The following is a 16,727-nucleotide window of genomic DNA, read 5'->3' as shown; positions in this document are numbered from 1 at the left end:
TTAAGATAGGTTGAAGAGAGGGAAGGGTGGAGGCCGTCTCAGAAAAGCACATCTTTGTGTAAGAGGTATGAGAGTATAGGGTCATGTAGCGGGTGTGTGCATGACTTGTTCTGCCTAGATTCCCAGTGTCCCAGTTATGCCAGAGAGAGGTAAACCAGAAAGGGAGCAGAGAAGTTTCTAGACGGGGCTGGAGTTAGCCAGATGGTTGGGAACTGGGAATCATTACTGAAGAAGGAATAATAACTGCAGATCTGAAGTTTGCTCTTTTTGATAATTACATGAATAAAAATCAACAGATTGATAGAGCATTTATTTATGTGGATGTAACTGTATGACATGGACATACTTAAGGAGGAACTGTATTCACAGGGAGCTTAGAATTAATATCTGTCCATCCAACACATGCTTAACACCTAAAAAAATCAAACAGGCTGGTCGGGTATTCCAGGATAGGATGCAGACTGTAACAGGTAAATCTAACTATATTAGACATGTATGACATAAGGTGACACACTAAGCTGGTGAGGGGAAAAAAGGTGCTGCCTAAGTAACTTTGGGAAACAGTGTTTTGACTGGAAACTGTAAGGCTAATGATAAACGGAATGGCATGCTCTATACGCTACATAAAAACTGTACTCTAGTTGATACATTTGTTTCTCATGGGTTTATGGATTAAAAATTTTGAAACTGCTTAATGTACACTGGGGTTCAGCAAATAAGTAATGGATATTGGATTTCTCTTTGTCTGAGAGAGAAGTTACAGAGAAGTAGGGAGGAAGGCTAAAATGAGCTCTGTGGTACTGGATTAGAGTGGAAGACATCAGTACAATCCTCGTGGATTGGACTCCATATTGTTAAAATGTCAGTTCTCCCCAAATTGATCAATAGATTCAGTGTAATGCCAATTAAATTCCCAGAGTGCTTTTTTGGTAGAAATTGGCAAGGACTTGGAGTAACTCAAACCAACTTTTAAAAAGAACAAAATTGAAAGACTTATCCTACCTGATTTCAAGACTTATTATAAAATTATAATAATCAAAACATAAATCAGATCAGTGGAACAGAGAGTCTAGAAATAGACCCACAAGAATATGGCTAATTGATTTCTTTTTTTAAAACACTTTAAAATTTTTATTTATTTTTGGCCACACCCTGTAGCATATAGGATCTTAATTCCCCAACCAGGGATTGAGTCCACACCCCCTGCATTGGAAGCATGGAGTCCCAAACACTAGACCACCAAGAAAGTCCCCTAAAGACTTTTTAATAACAGTTGTTCAGTACATGTTTTACAAAGGTGCAAAGGAATTCATAGAGAAAGGACAATATTTCCAACAAATTCTGCTGGAACAATTGGATCTCCATGTGTAAAAAAAGAAAAAAAGAACTTTCATCTATACCTCGTAACATATACAAAAATTACTCATAGATCTGAACACAGTTGTTAACATATAACCTCAATCTAATAATGAGTAAAATGATAGTCGGATAAATGAAACAGAGGGACATTATACAAAATCATTGGCATCTACTTTTCAGGAAAGACTGAATAACTGTCCCAGATTAAGGAGCCTAAGGAAACATGACAAGTAAAGGTTAGTCAGAGATCTGGGGTTCTAATTCAGATTTCCTAATTTCCAGTCTACATCTATTTCTGACACCTATTTCCATTATGCCAACTGGCCACTGTTTATGTTATAAGAGAGCATGGCTTCCATTTCATTCAACATCTGTAGAGCACCTCTTTATGATAAGAATTGGATGGCTCCCACGGGTCAGAAGGACCTCACACCAGCAGAGAGAGATCTACACACAGAGATCACTTTAATAGTAAAAGTAAGACTGTAATAAAGTGCTCTAAATGAGGTGCAAAGAAAATGGTATAAGAATACAGAAGAGGGGGGATGTCCCCTGGTGGTCCAGTAGTCAAGACCACATCCAGTGCAGAACCTGTGGGTTCATCCGGGGAAGAGGAGCTAAGATCCCACATGCCTCATGGCCAAAACACTGAAACATAGAAGCCATATTGTAACAGATTCAATAAAGACTTAAAAAAAAAGAAGAAGAAATACAGAGGAGGGGAGAAAACCTTCCTACCCGGAGAAGAGAAATTTGGTAATGGATGAAATGGGGAACGTCCTCCCCAGAAGGGCAATAATCACCCTCCAGTAGGTGTGCGATAAAGGTCAGTACCAGATCCATCTTCCCTCCTCATTATGGCCCCAGCGTAACTTTCCTTAAGTCACACCAATCCCTCTGCTTTTTACATTCGAAGTTTCCTCCTGGTAGGAATGCCTTGCCCAGAAAGAAGGCAAGGTGACATGAAATGGAGCTCGGGGGAATATAAAGCACACGGTAATGGTATAACTCTGGAGAATACAAAACATATGGTAACAGGTACACGCGTTATGGAGACCAGTCTCAGGCTCTGCACACGCAAACAGGATTTAATAATAAGACTCATTTCATAAGGTTGTTGAGTGGATTAAAAGGACATTCCTACAGAGCTCTTAGCATCACGTCTGACACGGAACTGGCGCTGAGGGAATAGTCACAGTATTTGTGGATACGCAGCGACCTTACCCGCCTGCCCCACACGGGGCGGGAGCCGCCCCTTGACCGGCCACTCAGCGCCCGGGGCGCCCAGTGCGGCGTCTGGGCCGCCACGTCGCCGCCTACCACCCTCTCGACACCCGGGTTTACCAGCCCCTACCCGGCGTTAGGTACCCGGTTCACCGGGCCGCGCCCGGTCCGGCCTGCGTCCTTCGATTGGCTCCTGAAGGTGCCTGTCGTCCTCGGCCGCTGCAGATTGGCCAGAGTGGGCCCAAAGGGGCGGGTCTCGGGGAGCGTAGGAAGGGCGGGGACCCGGATGTGTGTGGTGGCGGCGGCCGAAGAGCTAGTGTGCGGAGCTGAGAGGCCTATGGATGAGGAGGACGCGGCGGCCCCGGTAGGCGGGGATCGGGGGCGGGGTCCCGGAGGCCTCGGGTCGGTCTCCACCGAGCCTGAGGCGGGAGGCGGGAGGCGGGGGTCCTGGGCGGAGGCTTCGGATTCAGGGGCGGAGCCTTGCGCTCTGGTCGCTGGGCTTCCTCTCTGGGGACCCTTCTCGGCCCAGAGCAGGGCCTGGGGAGTCTGGGCGTAGTCACACTGACGGGCCAGTGCTCCTTTTCCCCGGGTCTCCTCTGAGTGATCCGGGTGGAGGCGGGGCCCGGTGCGGCCTCCTCTCGCTGGTGCCAAGGCTATGGGATTCTAGGCAAGCAGATGCCCCTAGGTCTGCGGCTCCAGCATCAACCTGGGGTCGAGCCCTGGCCGAGTGCCGAGGAGGCCAGTCCTAGGAGGCCAGTCCTAGGGCTACCCCGCAGGTGCCTACCCTCCTGAGCCACGCAGTGGCTTGTAGCTACTGGAGAAGCTTGTAATATGCGCATGGGGAGTGAATTTAGCCTAGCCAGCTTCCTAAGCCCCTACTGTGTGCAGGACACTGTCAGGCCTTGATGGAACCTTTGTCCCAGGGTTTGGGATATGGGAAGAGAAAGTAACCCCTCTTTTTGTCACTTTGGGGAAAATTCATTCATTTATGCGTTAGCACTGTTGGTGGTTTAAATACCTGGGTCATCCTACTCTCCATCTTCACTACTACCATCTTTCTGGATGCCGTCTCTCATTAGAACAGCAGCTGCAGCCTCTTGATTGATTGTTTGCCACTCTGTTTTGCTCATCTTGTGATGAGTTTAGTCTCCAGCCAACCGCCTGAATGATCTTTACAATCAGATAAGTCTTAGAAACATATCATTTCCGAGCTTAAAACCCTCCAGAGCTTTCCCATCATACTTGGAATAAAATTCAAACTCCTTAACATGGTCTGTAGAGCATTGATCTGGCCCCTACCTTCTTTCCATCCTTTTCTGGTACATTTTTTCTGCCTCACATTCCCTGCACACCAGCCACCTGACCTTTCTATTTTCCTATCATGCCAGCTGCCTTGCACCTCAGGACCTGTGTTCTGGCTGTCCCCTCTGCCTGGGATGCTCTTTCTTGGGATTGTCACATGCCAATCACCTTTTCATCTCGTAGAGTTCAACTTGTTATTCATCATTTCACTCTGCTTATTCCTGTGCTGTCTAGGTAGAATGGAAGCGCTCTGAGAATAGGCAGCGCATCCTTGTTCACAGCTGTATCCATAGCACCTTGGACAGCAGGAGCACGTATAGGGAGCTCAGTAAATGTTTGAATAAAAGGATGAGGGTCGGGATTGTTTAGGTCAATCTAGGCAACTGGCTTCAAGTCTAGAGTCTTTTCCTCATTCTCGGTATAACTGGCCAAGGTGCTCAGGCCCCTGCTTCCTCTTCCTCAAGTCCCTTCTCCCCTTGGCAGGTTTGTTCTCATGAACAAGATGGATGACCTCAACCTGCACTACCGGTTTCTGAATTGGCGCCGGCGGATCCGGGAGATTCGAGAGGTCCGGGCTTTCCGATATCAGGAGAGGTTCAAGCATATTCTTGTAGATGGAGACACTTTGAGGTGAGTTTCAGGGAGGGCTTTCACATTTTCCTTTCTATGTCAGGTCTCAGAGATGAAAAGGGGCTTTTGCAGAAGCAGAGACCTGTCTATACTGCATGGGGATGCAGTGGACTCTGGATGCCTTTCTGATGGAGCAGTGTGCTTCTTCACCTTGCACCCCTCTGGGCCTGTGTCTCTGGGTCCCTCTGTCCTGGTCTGCATCGGAAGTAGTCATGTCAGAGATGGAGGCTGCTGGGGTCTCAGGAGTTGCCCAACTGTCTTGTCGAGAGGACTCCAGTGAGTCTGTGCGATGCCTGGGTCTCCTGCCTGCATCTCTTGAGTTGGGTTTGGTGAAAGAATGACCATTTCAAAGGCAGTGGACTTCCTGTTTTGGGAAGAATGGCCCGGTAGTGCATCCTGCTCACTGCCTTCCAACCCTTTGGTTTGTGTGTTTGTTTTCTGTTTCTGGCTTGAAACTCTCCCTTGACTCTGTTGGAACTGAATTCTCTCACAGAGTTGTCACTGGAAGAGGGACAGAAGTAGTGCTATCTAGCCTGGAAACAAGAAAGTTGAGGAGTGGGGAGTGAATAACTCTTTCAATCTATGAAAGGCTTTGGTCCAGAGGATAGAGACTAGCCATTCTCAAACTCCACTGAGGACAGAGCCAGAGGAAAAGGGCTGAAGCTGCAGCATGAAGGATTGAGGTTAGACAGGGTGTGAGACCACCTTATAGGCAACTCCGGGAGGCTCTCCTTCTCTTCCCCACTGGCAGTGCGTAAGCCAGGCGTGCAGTGGGCTGGTATAGGTTGACCCTTGCTGGAGGCAGCAGGTGACCTCAAGTATCTTGTTATGGTATTTGTGCAGATGACCCCAGTGTGACCAGATGGATTCTCCTCTCTGCTGGCCCTCACAGGGTGGGGGTTGGGGACACTAAGGCACTCCCCCAAACTCCTGGGCTAGGGTGCTAATGGACCTCCCTCTTCATTTCTCCTTCAGTTACCATGGAAACTCTGGTGAAGTTGGCTGCTATGTGGCTTCTCGACCCCTGACAAAGGACAGCAATTATTTTGAGGTGATCCAGGCTATGGGTGGGCAGAGCAGGGGGTGAAATGGTTTAGCTCCAGGGAGCTCTTTTACTGGATTCTTGATCTAGTTCTTTAAACTTTCCATCAGGATTATCCTGTTGGCTGGGAAAAGGGCCCAGAATATCACGATGCCTAATCTGAGAGGCACCGTAGAGTCCTGTCACCCCGTCCCTTTGGCTCTCCTGCCCTTCACCTAGGTAGAATTTGACCCATGTCTTTTCTCACACCCTAACCCAAGTCCGGCATTTACTCCATCTCCTATCTTTTCCCATAGCTTGGAAATTATTTTGTAAGTAATTGTGGTAAAGTGGGCCCTCACTTTCCCCCGTTCTTCCTCTGGCTTTCTCTTTGATCCCCTGTCTCCTGGCTCTTTGGGCCTCAGCCCCTTTGATGTTTGCTCCCCTCTGTGCTAACTGTGCCCTGCTCTCCTCCCTCCAGGTGTCGATTGTGGACAGTGGGGTCAGGGGCACCATTGCTGTGGGACTGGTCCCTCAGTACTATAGCTTGGATCACCAGCCTGGCTGGTTGCCTGACTCTGTGGCCTACCATGCTGATGATGGCAAGTGAGTTGCCTCTTGTGGCACCCAACCCCTTTTCTGCAGATTTGGGAATCTTAGATACAAGGGACTACCTCAGGGTGGCTTTGGCCATTCCTTCACTGGTCTTAGGGTATTTTCCTAGATTTTTCTGATCAGGTCAGGAAGGTGGCCTGTTGACTCTCCTTGGAGGCTTGCAGACTTAAAGGGGAGGGTGGAGCTCATACGAGGACGCAGGTAGATGGCGTTGCAGAGTGATGGCGAGCAGGAGTACTGGGGAGAAGTTGGGAGGCCAGGCTCAGATAGTGTGTCTTTCCGCCCTCTCTACAGGCTTTACAATGGCCGAGCCAAGGGCCGGCAGTTTGGGTCAAAGTGCAACTCTGGGGACCGGATTGGTTGTGGCATTGAGCCAGTGTCCTTTGATGTGCAGACTGCCCAGATCTTCTTCACTAAAAATGGGAAGCGGGTAAGTGGGACATCCTGAGTGGGATTTAAATGCTTGAAGCTGTCCAGGGACTTGTGTGAGTGCTATGAAAGAGTCTGCTGGCTGGGACCGGCCCAGGGCCCCCTGTGCTCATTTCCCATCTTCTTCAGTTCAGTCTTAAATTCTCCTGGGCTCTCCTGCATGTAGAAGACCCTCCCCTCGCCCAGGGGAAGCTGGGACTGTCCCCAGGTGATAGACACAGAGGGGCAAGTTTATGCAGTGGAGGAGGGGCAGAGTTTGAGGGGGTACAGAATGGGGTGATGTGGAGGAAGGTTTTGAGCAGGAAAAAAGAGGGAGAGTTTATGACCTGGCTCTGTAAGCTGGAGGTCGTCTTGGGACGTTTGACTTGAATGCTTTTGAGGATATGTCTTTTCTGTGTTTTGTGTTCCTTGTTTCACTTCTCCTTTCCTTCCCTCTTCAAAGGCGAGTGATGGTGGAGGGCTGGGATAAGAACACATAGGAGAGACCCAGGCTGTCTTCCTTCTCCTCCCCAGCCGCACCTCCTGCCCAGGGAAATCGCTTTCTCAGTTCTCCGCTGAGGGGTTTTCCTCCCTTAGCATGTATCCTGAGCTCTCTTCCTGCTGCAGTCCACACTCAACATGTATCAAAAGTATTTGGCATGTTGAGAGACTTGGCGTTTGCCTTCCAGCTCTGTGGATTGCTTGCTCAGCCAGGAGTGCTCAGCAGCTTTTTTTCAAACTTCTCTGTACCTCTGTTTTGCTCTCCTGTCAGCGTGTGTGGTGATGACTGGTTGCATCATTCTCAAAAGTCCCCTTGTGAGAATTAGATGAGCCGTGGGGAAAGTGAGCCAGGCGGCAGCTCCCTCCTTCCTTCTGTCCCTACATCTCAGGTGGGCTCCACCATCATGCCCATGTCCCCGGACGGGCTGTTTCCGGCAGTGGGCATGCACTCGCTGGGGGAGGAGGTACGGCTGCACCTCAACGCTGAGCTGGGCCGCGAGGATGACAGCGTCATGATGGTGGACAGTTACGAGGATGAGTGGGGCCGGCTGCACGACGTCCGAGTCTGTGGAACTGTAAGTAAGGGGCAGTGGGTGGAGGGCGCCGGGCGGAACTCCTGGGGCCCCAGCGGCTCTTAGGATTGCTTGGAATAGGCAGTGAAGACAGTGTCTTCTGTAGGGTTTTGGAAAGTGAGAGTTTGAGCAGCAGTGCCTGGCACCATGACACGGTCCTTGCGTCCAGGTCTGTGTTCCCTTAGCCTTGGTCCTCCTCTCCCACCTTCCCTTTTGTTTGAGAGCTCAGGCTCATCGCTCAACCTTGGGGAAAGCAGTAGCTCTCCTTTGCCTCTTTGGTTCCTTCAGTCCCCAGGGTGGCGCACACTGCTGCCCTGAACGTCTGTCTGCCTTTGAGAGGCGGGGCTGATTTTGGAGAGGCTGGATGCCTGGACCTCCCTTTTGGCTTGAACCCAGCCCAGCTGGCCCAGCTTTTCATTTGCTGCGATGTGGGGTAGGTGTCATCATAAATCCTACTCATGTTGGGAGAGGTTCTTCGAGATGCTTTTTTGAGTAAGCATCCATGTCAGTCTCTTTGGCCTTCCTACATTTTATAGGATGAGAATAGAGGCGGATGATGATTCAGTGAGAGTCCTTGACCCTCCAAAGCTGGCCTTTTCATACATCTCATCATACCTGCGTTAGTCCCCTGTCTAGATTTTAAACTTGGTTGGGAAGTGTATAGACCTCAAGGGAGGGAAATTCTTCATACTTGCCCTCTGTGCCTCATGCTAGCTTGAAGTGGATGGCTGCTGAGTCAGGGGTCTGGCCCTGACCTCTAGTGGGCTGCTCAGGCCTCCCACGTGGAATTGTCCCTCTGCTGCCCTCCCGCTCCCGGCTCAACCTTTTCCTCCACCCTCTGGCCTTCTCACCCCAAGCCAGGCTGTTTTTAACTCAGCCTTTGATAGCAAAACAGAAGCAGTGGGGGGTGGGAGTGGGTTATGAGCAAGGCTCTCCACTTCTGGAGTGCAAGGTGCGTCCAACCCAGGGAAAATGGTAGGAAGTGTGCATTCCTGCAGCTTCTCACACTCTGCACCCCCTTCTGGCACTGGGGTCCAGGGACTGCAATGGCCACCAGCCCGGAGACCTCAGATGCCCACTCCCTGATCTTCATCTCTCCTTTCTTTCCCCCTTCCACCATCATTCTGACAACATCTACAGAGTTGAAGTTGGGGCTGAGCCAGGGCGATGTTCCAGCTCTCATCCTTGACCTCTCCTCAAGAGTTCCTGGCACCCTTTCTCTGCCTGGACCTGTCCCCACTCTGCTCCTTGCTCCTCCCAGGCAGTCTTTTCTAATTGATGCGGAATCCTGTAGGTGTTTATAAATAGCCTTCCTTCCTCTCTGCCCTTCCCCCAGTGCCCTCAGGCCACACATTTAAGAATTTTCTTTCTTTCTTAGATGTAAGCTATTGAGTTTAACTCTTCTCCTAAGCCCCAGCCCCAGCTGGGGACAGCTGGCAGGGTAGGCATGCCATTCCCTGCGTACTTGGTCCTCTGGGGCTGCCTTGGACATGAGCCTCTTGAGGCACGCCTCTTTTCTAGTCTTGCCAACCACCCCATCTTTCAAGTGAGGGTAACTTACCCAGTTTCTTCCGGCCCTTTGACCCGCCATCTCCACTGTTGCCTCCTGGCCTCCTCCTTCGTGTCCCTTCTGACCATCCACTGTATTTCCAATCTGGTGATCTGAGTGGTGTCAGCCTGCAAGAGCCTGGGAGAGGTCACTGAGCTGCGCCTGTGCCTCCTGTTTCTAAAGATGTCTAGTGCAGCTGCTTCTCCCCTCTGCCCTTCCTGTTTTTACGTCCCCCTCTGTACGGAGCCCTTCCCAGGGACCTCGACCTCTGCTGTGGTTGCAGCCTATTTCTCCTGCCCTGATGATGTTCCCAGGAGAGCACCCTGTGGAACCGTAAAAGTCTGGGGCAATCTGGGGCAGGCTTTGATGCCATCCCGCCCAGGTTTCTCAGTGTGGAGACTGTGGGCATCTTAAGTGGGACAGTTTCTTAATGGGCAGGACATTTAGCATCCCTGGCTCCAAGACCCAAGATGCTGGTAGCTCCTCAAACCATGCCCCCTGCCCCAGCTGTGTGACTGCCCACACATTCCCACATATCCTCTTGTAACTGCTGAGAAAACAGCCCCAGAGAAAATAAAGAGACTTGATCAAATGTCACAGAGAATTAGTAGCAGAACTAAGCCTAGATACTCCTTGTGCCCCCTCCCCCCACCTTTCCCACTGTCTGATACATGCTGCCTTCTACCCAGGCCCACTCTACTGCAGCCAGTCTCTCCTGCCCCGTCTCACAGGATGAGTCCAGAGTTCCTGGGCTTAAGCCCACTTTCCCAGAGATTTTCTTGTCTAGTGTCATTAGCCAGGTGAGTCTTCTTGGCCACCTTGGAAGTCTTTTACTCCTGTTTCTTTCAGTTTTGTAGTGTCAGTTATCCTCTCTTCTCCTTTCTCACTGGTTCTCCCCAGACAGAAGAGAGACTTAAACCCCAGACTTTTTTTTTTAACCCTAACAATTCATTCTGAGAAGTTTCCAACATACAGAAAAGCTGAAAAAGTAGCATAGTAAATGCCCCCTGGGTCTCCACTGCCTAGATAAACAATTGTTAATATTTAGTTGTGTTTGTTTGATCTGAGGATCTATATATGGACAGACCTGGCTCTTTCCAGAGGGCAGTCTTTCCCTGCTTCCTGCTGCCTTACTTTCCCCTCCTGGAGAGCGCCCCCTTTGCAGAGCTCTGGGATGCTGAAGAGTTGCTGTTGCCGTGTTCACTCTGAGGTGGGGAAGGCTGACCCTCATCCCCATCCCCAGGCCTTGCGCAGTGTGCTTATGTGACATGCTGAGGGCGAGGGGCAGTAGGTAGGGCTGGGGGGTTAGACTCATTCTTTGTTCCTCATTTCCGTTCATAGCTCCTCTGACAATTCCTTAGTGACAGGGCAACAGCTATCGTATACAAAGTGGGGTGAATGAGGCCCCACCCTCTCAGGGGTCCTCCCCAGACCCAACCCAGGAGGAGACCTTGTTGGGGCCTGAGCTGGCCGGTGGGAAGCATGTTCCTGGTTCGTGTTTCAGCTGCCTCTAGGCCCTCGGGGCACTGAGCCCTCCCTTGCTCCTGTCAAGAGGGATTAGGGTCTCTGCTGGCAAGACAAGGGCGGGTCGCAGCAGGAGAGGAGGCAAAGAGTAGGTGCTGCCGGTATGAGGGAGGGGTGGGGTGCAGGAGGCTCTCTGCACTCTGGTCTGCAGCCTCTGCTCTGTGGGGGTGAACTGTTTGGCCTCTCGAGGCTTCTGTTGTGTGTAGAGGGAGGTGTAGGGGGTCTTGAGAGCCTTAAGGAAAGAGTTCCCCTACCCCCACCAAAGATGTTGATAGAGGCATTGTTTGAGGAAAAAGCCTTGGGAGGGAGGCAGTTGGTCATCTGGGTGGAGTCTTCTGGGGAGTATCCTAGGGAAATGGTGATGATCAGCGGCCATTCCGATGTGGGGGAGGGGGGTAAGGGCTGAGATGAAAGATCCTTTCCTTCTTTGTGATTGGCAATTCCAGTCTGTTGTAGCTTTGGGGCGATTGTTAATGTTTAGGGAGCACTGGAACACTGGGGTATTCTTGTATAACCCCCATTTCCTGAGTTCAGGAAAGGCCGACGTGTGCATTTATCACCTGCTGGGGGTCAGACTAGGCCCTTGGCACTCACTTCACTTTGTCACCGTTTTTGGAGATGCAGGTGGTGGTTCCTCTCCTGACTGTGCAAGGAACCTAGGCTCCTGGGTGGTGAGCCGCTGTGCCTTCTGAGCTGCTCTGCAGGGTGGGGAGTAGGTTTTAGAGCCCGAATTAGTGTGTTGCGTTAGTGTTTTATCCTCCTGGCCTTGTAGCTTAAGGAAGCCTCCCTACCCTATCCATAGACAAAAAGGCAGCCTGCCCTCCTCAGGGCCGAGGCAGGGGGAATGGTTGGGCGGGATTTTCCCAAGGATCAGGATCTGGATCCGCTGTCTTTTGGCTCTGAGAATGGAGAACACTGTGTTTCCTACACTGAGGCCAGTTGGATGCCGTGGGTCAAGGGCAGCTGTGGGATCCCCCACCCAGTTCGGCAATGCAGAGGAGAGGGTGGGCTGGGGGCTGCTCAGACTGGGTGGAGTCCATGCTAGTTAATGTGCATCAGACCCATAACCCCGCAAGCCCACCCCCAGCCTTGTGGGGAGAGAGACAGTGGAGGAATTCAGGCCGAGCCAAGCCCACCCAGAGGACCAGAAGTAGAATTTAGACAGGGTGGGCCTTCACAATACCCGGTAAATCAGAAGACCACCTTCAGGGGGCCTCTTTCTGATGGAAGAATGCAGTGTGAGACAATGGAGACTTGGCCTAGGAGTGTGACATCACGGAGCCAGGGTGCCCTGAAGTGTGTACAGTCCTGGCTGGAGGAAGGAGGGGAGAAAGATCCAGTGATCTGCCATAAACCTCCAGCTTTTCTCCTGGTGCCCCCGACCCCCGCCTGCCTGCGGTTCTCTGGGGCGGAGGGGAGGATGGACTTGCTGTGCCAGGGTTTCGGGGCTCCAGGGTGAGGGTGGGCCAGTGCCTCCCTGAAGGGGTGGTGAGGATGTGGCCTCTCCCTCTGCTGAAGACACACGGAGGCTTGGGTGCTGGTGCTGGCGAGCGTGATGCCTTTCCTGTTCAGGCAGGAGTTCTTTGCGGGGTGAGAGGCCAGTGTCCCACCCAAGGTTTGCCAGGGAGAAGTGGAGGAGGTCCCCAGGGAGTGAGCTTTCTTCAGGGCCAGAGGGTGGGAGGGTAGAAGAAAGTCTTGAGGGGCAGTTTGGCTAATTAAAAAGGGATTAAGGAATCCCAGGTGATGCTGAGGGTGGGGGACAGACGGGACAGGGTTGAGTCACGGCGCCACTATTACCATGACAACTGATAAATAAATCCTCCCAGATTGGGGGTTGCCGCCCCGTCTTGCCCAGGCAGGATCACTGGGGCTGAGGAGCCCCAGGAGCCCATCAGTCAGCTCCCCTCCACACCCCTGCTCCAGCTTAAAAGAGCCGCGAGGGGCTGGGAGCAGGAATGCCTGCCTTTCTAGCCCTGCTCTGCCTGGCCCCCTCCCTCACACTGAATGCAGGAGCAGAGCTGGTCTGTCCCTGGCTCCCCGGCACCTCCCCGACAAGGCTACAAACAGCTCTTTTCAGAGCCAAGTACAACAAAGACCTTGAGAAACTGTATCAGTCCCATCCCAGGCAGAACTGGCTTCTGAGCTGTCTCCCCTCCCCCAGATGTCTGGACTTGGCCCCTAACCTCTGCATTCTCCTCGGCCTCCCGAGGTACCCTGAGAAAGCCGTTAGGCTTCCTCTTAGCCTAGCCTTCGCTTCTCCTCTTCTTTGTGTTCAGGGCCCCTGGGTGGCCCTTTCTAGGCAGGCACGGTGACCGAGGGAAGTGATGGCCGAGAGAGCCCTGTGTGGTCCTGGCACCCAGCCACTGGGATCTTGGGGCTGCTCTCCTGTCTCCCCACAGCAAGGAGAGAGTCCTTGTCTCAGTAGGCAGGTGGGTGCAGTCTTCAGTAGGGGGCTCAGCCTGCATGCTCCTGTTGCCGCCTCCACTCCCCCGCCCCATCCCTGTTCTCCCCTGCCTGCTGGGAGCACCGAGTCCCTCCTTCTGCCTCCAGCACCACTTCCCTTTCAGCTGGGCTTTCTTTGAGAGACCAGGAAACTGGTCCCCAGACAGCCCTGGAACCAGGTTTCCAGGGTGGGTGTCAGCCTGGTCCCCACCCCTGGTTCTCTCCCCACAGCTGCTGGAGTACTTGGGCAAGGGCAAGAGCATCGTGGACGTGGGGCTGGCCCAGGCCCGGCGCCCACTCAGCACCCGTAGCCACTACTTTGAGGTGGAGATCGTGGACCCTGGAGAGAAATGCTACATCGCCTTGGGGCTGGCCCGGAAGGTGGGCACTAATGCTGGCTTTCTGCCCGGGTGATGCTCGGCTCTGGGGCTTCTGGTCTAGAGCTGGGAGCTCCTAGGGAGGTGAAGGGGCCCGGCTGCAGAGAGGCATCTTAACCTGAGACAGAAAGGTCATGTGTGTCTGCTATGTAAGGGTACAGACCCCTAGTCACCTCAGGGCTGACAGAGGGTTGTGAGCCTACCACACACACACACACCAGGGCCTCGATGGGGGGTGAGGGCACCCCACAACTCTGGCACCCCAGCACCTTCTCACTCTGCCCCCACACCCCCCGCAACCTCCAGTGCCTGAAGGTGTGAGCCTGCCGAGGTGGGAGCAGCCATCTGGGTTGTAGCTTGTTCCAAAAGGTGAGGGTTCAGATGCCACTCTCCCATCTTCTTTTCTGCGTGGTATCACAGCTTTCCTTTTTTCACATTGGCATAGGATTATCCCAAGAACAGGCACCCTGGCTGGAGCAGAGGGTCTGTGGCTTATCATGCAGGTGCGTGAGGGGCTGCCCTGGGGGAGCAGGGGCTGTGGGGGTGGGGGGTGCAGGGACACCCATCTTCCTGACCCCGCACCAGGGGCCTCTCCTCCAGCGTCTGACCTGAGAGACTCTCCCCTGCTGCCCCCTGCTGTCCCCTTCCCAAGCTGCTAGCTTTCTCCTGTTTTCCCTCCCAGCCCGACAAGCCAGGGGAGCAGAACAGGGGCGGGGAAGTTGGGCCCAAACTGGACATTCCAGGCCTCTGAGTTGGCTCCCTCTGCTCCCTTCCTGCAGATTCTGCATTTTCTTCCTTTGACTGGTTCGATTTCCTTGCGGGCTTTCTTTAGAAAGGACAAGCCTTGAGTTCCTGGTCCCACCTCTCCCTCCCCCCAGTCCCCTCTCCGCTCTCTGAGGGAGCTCCCCCCTCAGCCCTTTGAGGGGACAGACGTGTCTCTCTTCTGGTGCCCTCATTTTCTCTCCTCCCTTCCTTGGGGCCAGAGAGGGAAGGAGGGGCACTTGGGCTTCTGGCAGGGCGGGCTCTGGGGGTGTAGGGTATCAGCCCCTCCTGCAGGTGCGTGTAGTCTCCCCTCCTCCCAACAGACGACGGGAAGATCTTTCATGGCAGCGGCGTGGGGGACCCTTTCGGGCCACGCTGTTACAAAGGGGACATAATGGGCTGTGGAATCATGTTCCCCCGGGACTACATTCTGGACAGTGAGGGTGAGTGGGGGTGTCCGTGGCCAACCTGGCTGGCCGGGCAGAGGGTGGGTTCTGCGGGCAGAACCGCAGGAGCTCAGGGTTCCTGGCCTCTTAGGTGACAGCGACGACAGCTGTGACACGGTGACCCTGTCCCCGACTGCCCGAGCTGTGCCGAATGTCCGGAACGTCCTATATCTGCACCAGGAAGGGGAGGAAGGGGAGGAAGAGGAGGAAGAGGAAGACGACGGGGAGGAGATAGAGCAAGAGCACGAGGGCAAGAAGGTGGTGGTGAGCGCGGGGGTCCGGGGCTGGGCCGGGCTGGCGCCCCTGCTGAGGAGAGGGCGGAGCCTGGGGAGGGGCGCGGGCTTGCCGAGCAGGGAGACTGGTTGAGAGGCTGGTTTCCGGCCTCTGGACGCCCTCTCGTGGTCACCTCCTGCATCGCCGTCCATCTCTCTCCTGCGGTGGCGGGAGTTGGGAAGGATGGGGTTCAGGCCTGTTGTAGCCCCAGCATCAGGCAGAGCCTGCTGCCCATCCCACTTTCCTCCTCCACCCCTAGGTTTTCTTCACTCGGAATGGCAAGATCATTGGCAAGAAGGATGCTGTTGTACCTTCTGGGGGCTTCTTCCCCACCATTGGGATGCTGAGCTGTGGGGAAAAAGTCAAAGTGGATCTGCACCCCCTGAGTGGCTAGGCCTTCTCCCCGGACCTGCCCCTCCCCTTTGTCCCCTCCCTTTGCAGAACCAGGTACCGAGTTCCTGACTCCTTGAGGATCTGCCTACCCAGCAGGCCCCAGGGGGCGTGTTGGCACTCTGCCCCTACCAGATCAGGCCCCTGCCAAGCTCCTCCATGCCCACGTTTGTGCCCCAGGGCTGCCCCAGTCATCAGTCCCTGGGCAGGAGACCCTGGTTGGACAGGAACAGGCCCGAAGGGTGGTGCTCTATGGCCAGGTCCCCTTGGTTTGGGGCGTGGGCGTGCCCCCTTCTGCACTGGCCCGTGTGAGGGGAGAGGAGTGAGTGCTTCTGTCTCAGCTGCTGCTGGGCCTGAGGCTTGAGAGAGTGGAGCGGGACAGCCCTCCCTGGTGACCGGTGTTCCGGGGCAGCTGTCTTCTGTTCCCTGTCCTCGTCATTGTGTGAACCAGTTGCTGCTGTCACCCCCCTGGCTGGGCTGGGGGGCTCTCTAGGGCCCTCGCTCTCCTTCACTGAATGCTGTCCCTAGAAAACTACTCGAGGGCCTCTCTTCTCTCCCCCCCGAGCCAGCTTCCTCCCTCACGACCTGCTGGGGCACCACGGTCCCCCGAGAACCCCCGTCTGGCTCCCCCAGCTGTACACACGTAGATGGTGCCCGTGGCATGTAGAGAGAGAGGGGCTGTCAGGCCTGGGAATGGAGCCTTTGCTGCTCTCTCCCTCTGGGCCTCCTCAGCTCACCTGTGGCACCTTTGTCTCTAGTTCCTGAGGATGCAGGTTGAGACCCCAGAGCCTCTCTCTCCCACATGGTGAGGGCAGGGCCCCAGAGCCCAGTGAGAGCCTGTGCTCCACTGCCCCACCCACACCCTGCTTGTTGCCTGTTGCCTGTTTTGCTTCAGTGTTTGATCTAGCACTTACACGTGTCCTCCCCCACCAAGCCCTCCTGTCTCCTAGCCTCTTGACCCCGACCCCTCCCCACACAGTAGCTTCCGGGAGGGAGAAGGAGCAGGAGTCTGGGGAGAGTGGGCAGGGCTTTAGGGGAAGCAGTGAGCTGTTGTGCTGCGGGGGCCTCCACTTTGGCCCTCCCTTCAGGCCCTGCACTATGATGTATGAAATGTATGTACAGACCAGAGATGTTTATACAGCCAATAAAGATGGAGTTTCCATATTTATCAGTACAGCCGGGACAGGGGAATCCTTTCCAGTACACGGGGCCGGGGACAGGGCTGGAGGAGGGAGCGGCAAAGGACAGTTGCTCAGGAGGCACGTGTGGACTGCTCTGGGGCCAGGGAGAGGGATTGTGTGTGTCCCACAGACATGGCTTGGGCCTGGGATG

The 16,727-nt window shown here is 53.9% G+C and overlaps 1 protein-coding gene across 1 annotated transcript; it reads left to right on the top strand.

The window, feature by feature from the left end:
- Window positions 1-2,812: 2,812 nt before the first annotated feature.
- On the top strand, window positions 2,813-16,569 carry SPRYD3 (SPRY domain containing 3). Its single transcript, XM_025284244.3, has 11 exons — window positions 2,813-2,947; window positions 4,369-4,515; window positions 5,491-5,566; window positions 6,018-6,142; window positions 6,446-6,581; window positions 7,450-7,635; window positions 13,379-13,528; window positions 13,970-14,027; window positions 14,610-14,729; window positions 14,824-14,996; window positions 15,265-16,569. The coding sequence occupies exons 1-11, from the start codon at window positions 2,925-2,927 to the stop codon at window positions 15,397-15,399; spliced, it is 1,329 nt and encodes a 442-aa protein (XP_025140029.1). The 5' UTR covers window positions 2,813-2,924; the 3' UTR covers window positions 15,400-16,569.
- The last annotated feature ends 158 nt before the right edge of the window (window positions 16,570-16,727 follow it).

The sequence above is a fragment of the Bubalus bubalis genome, chromosome 4, assembly GCF_019923935.1.
Source record: "Bubalus bubalis isolate 160015118507 breed Murrah chromosome 4, NDDB_SH_1, whole genome shotgun sequence".
In the NCBI taxonomy this organism is placed as follows: Eukaryota; Metazoa; Chordata; class Mammalia; order Artiodactyla; family Bovidae; genus Bubalus; species Bubalus bubalis.
The sequence above is the reverse complement of the archived record's forward strand: the minus strand, read 5'-3'. Positions and strand labels throughout refer to the sequence as shown.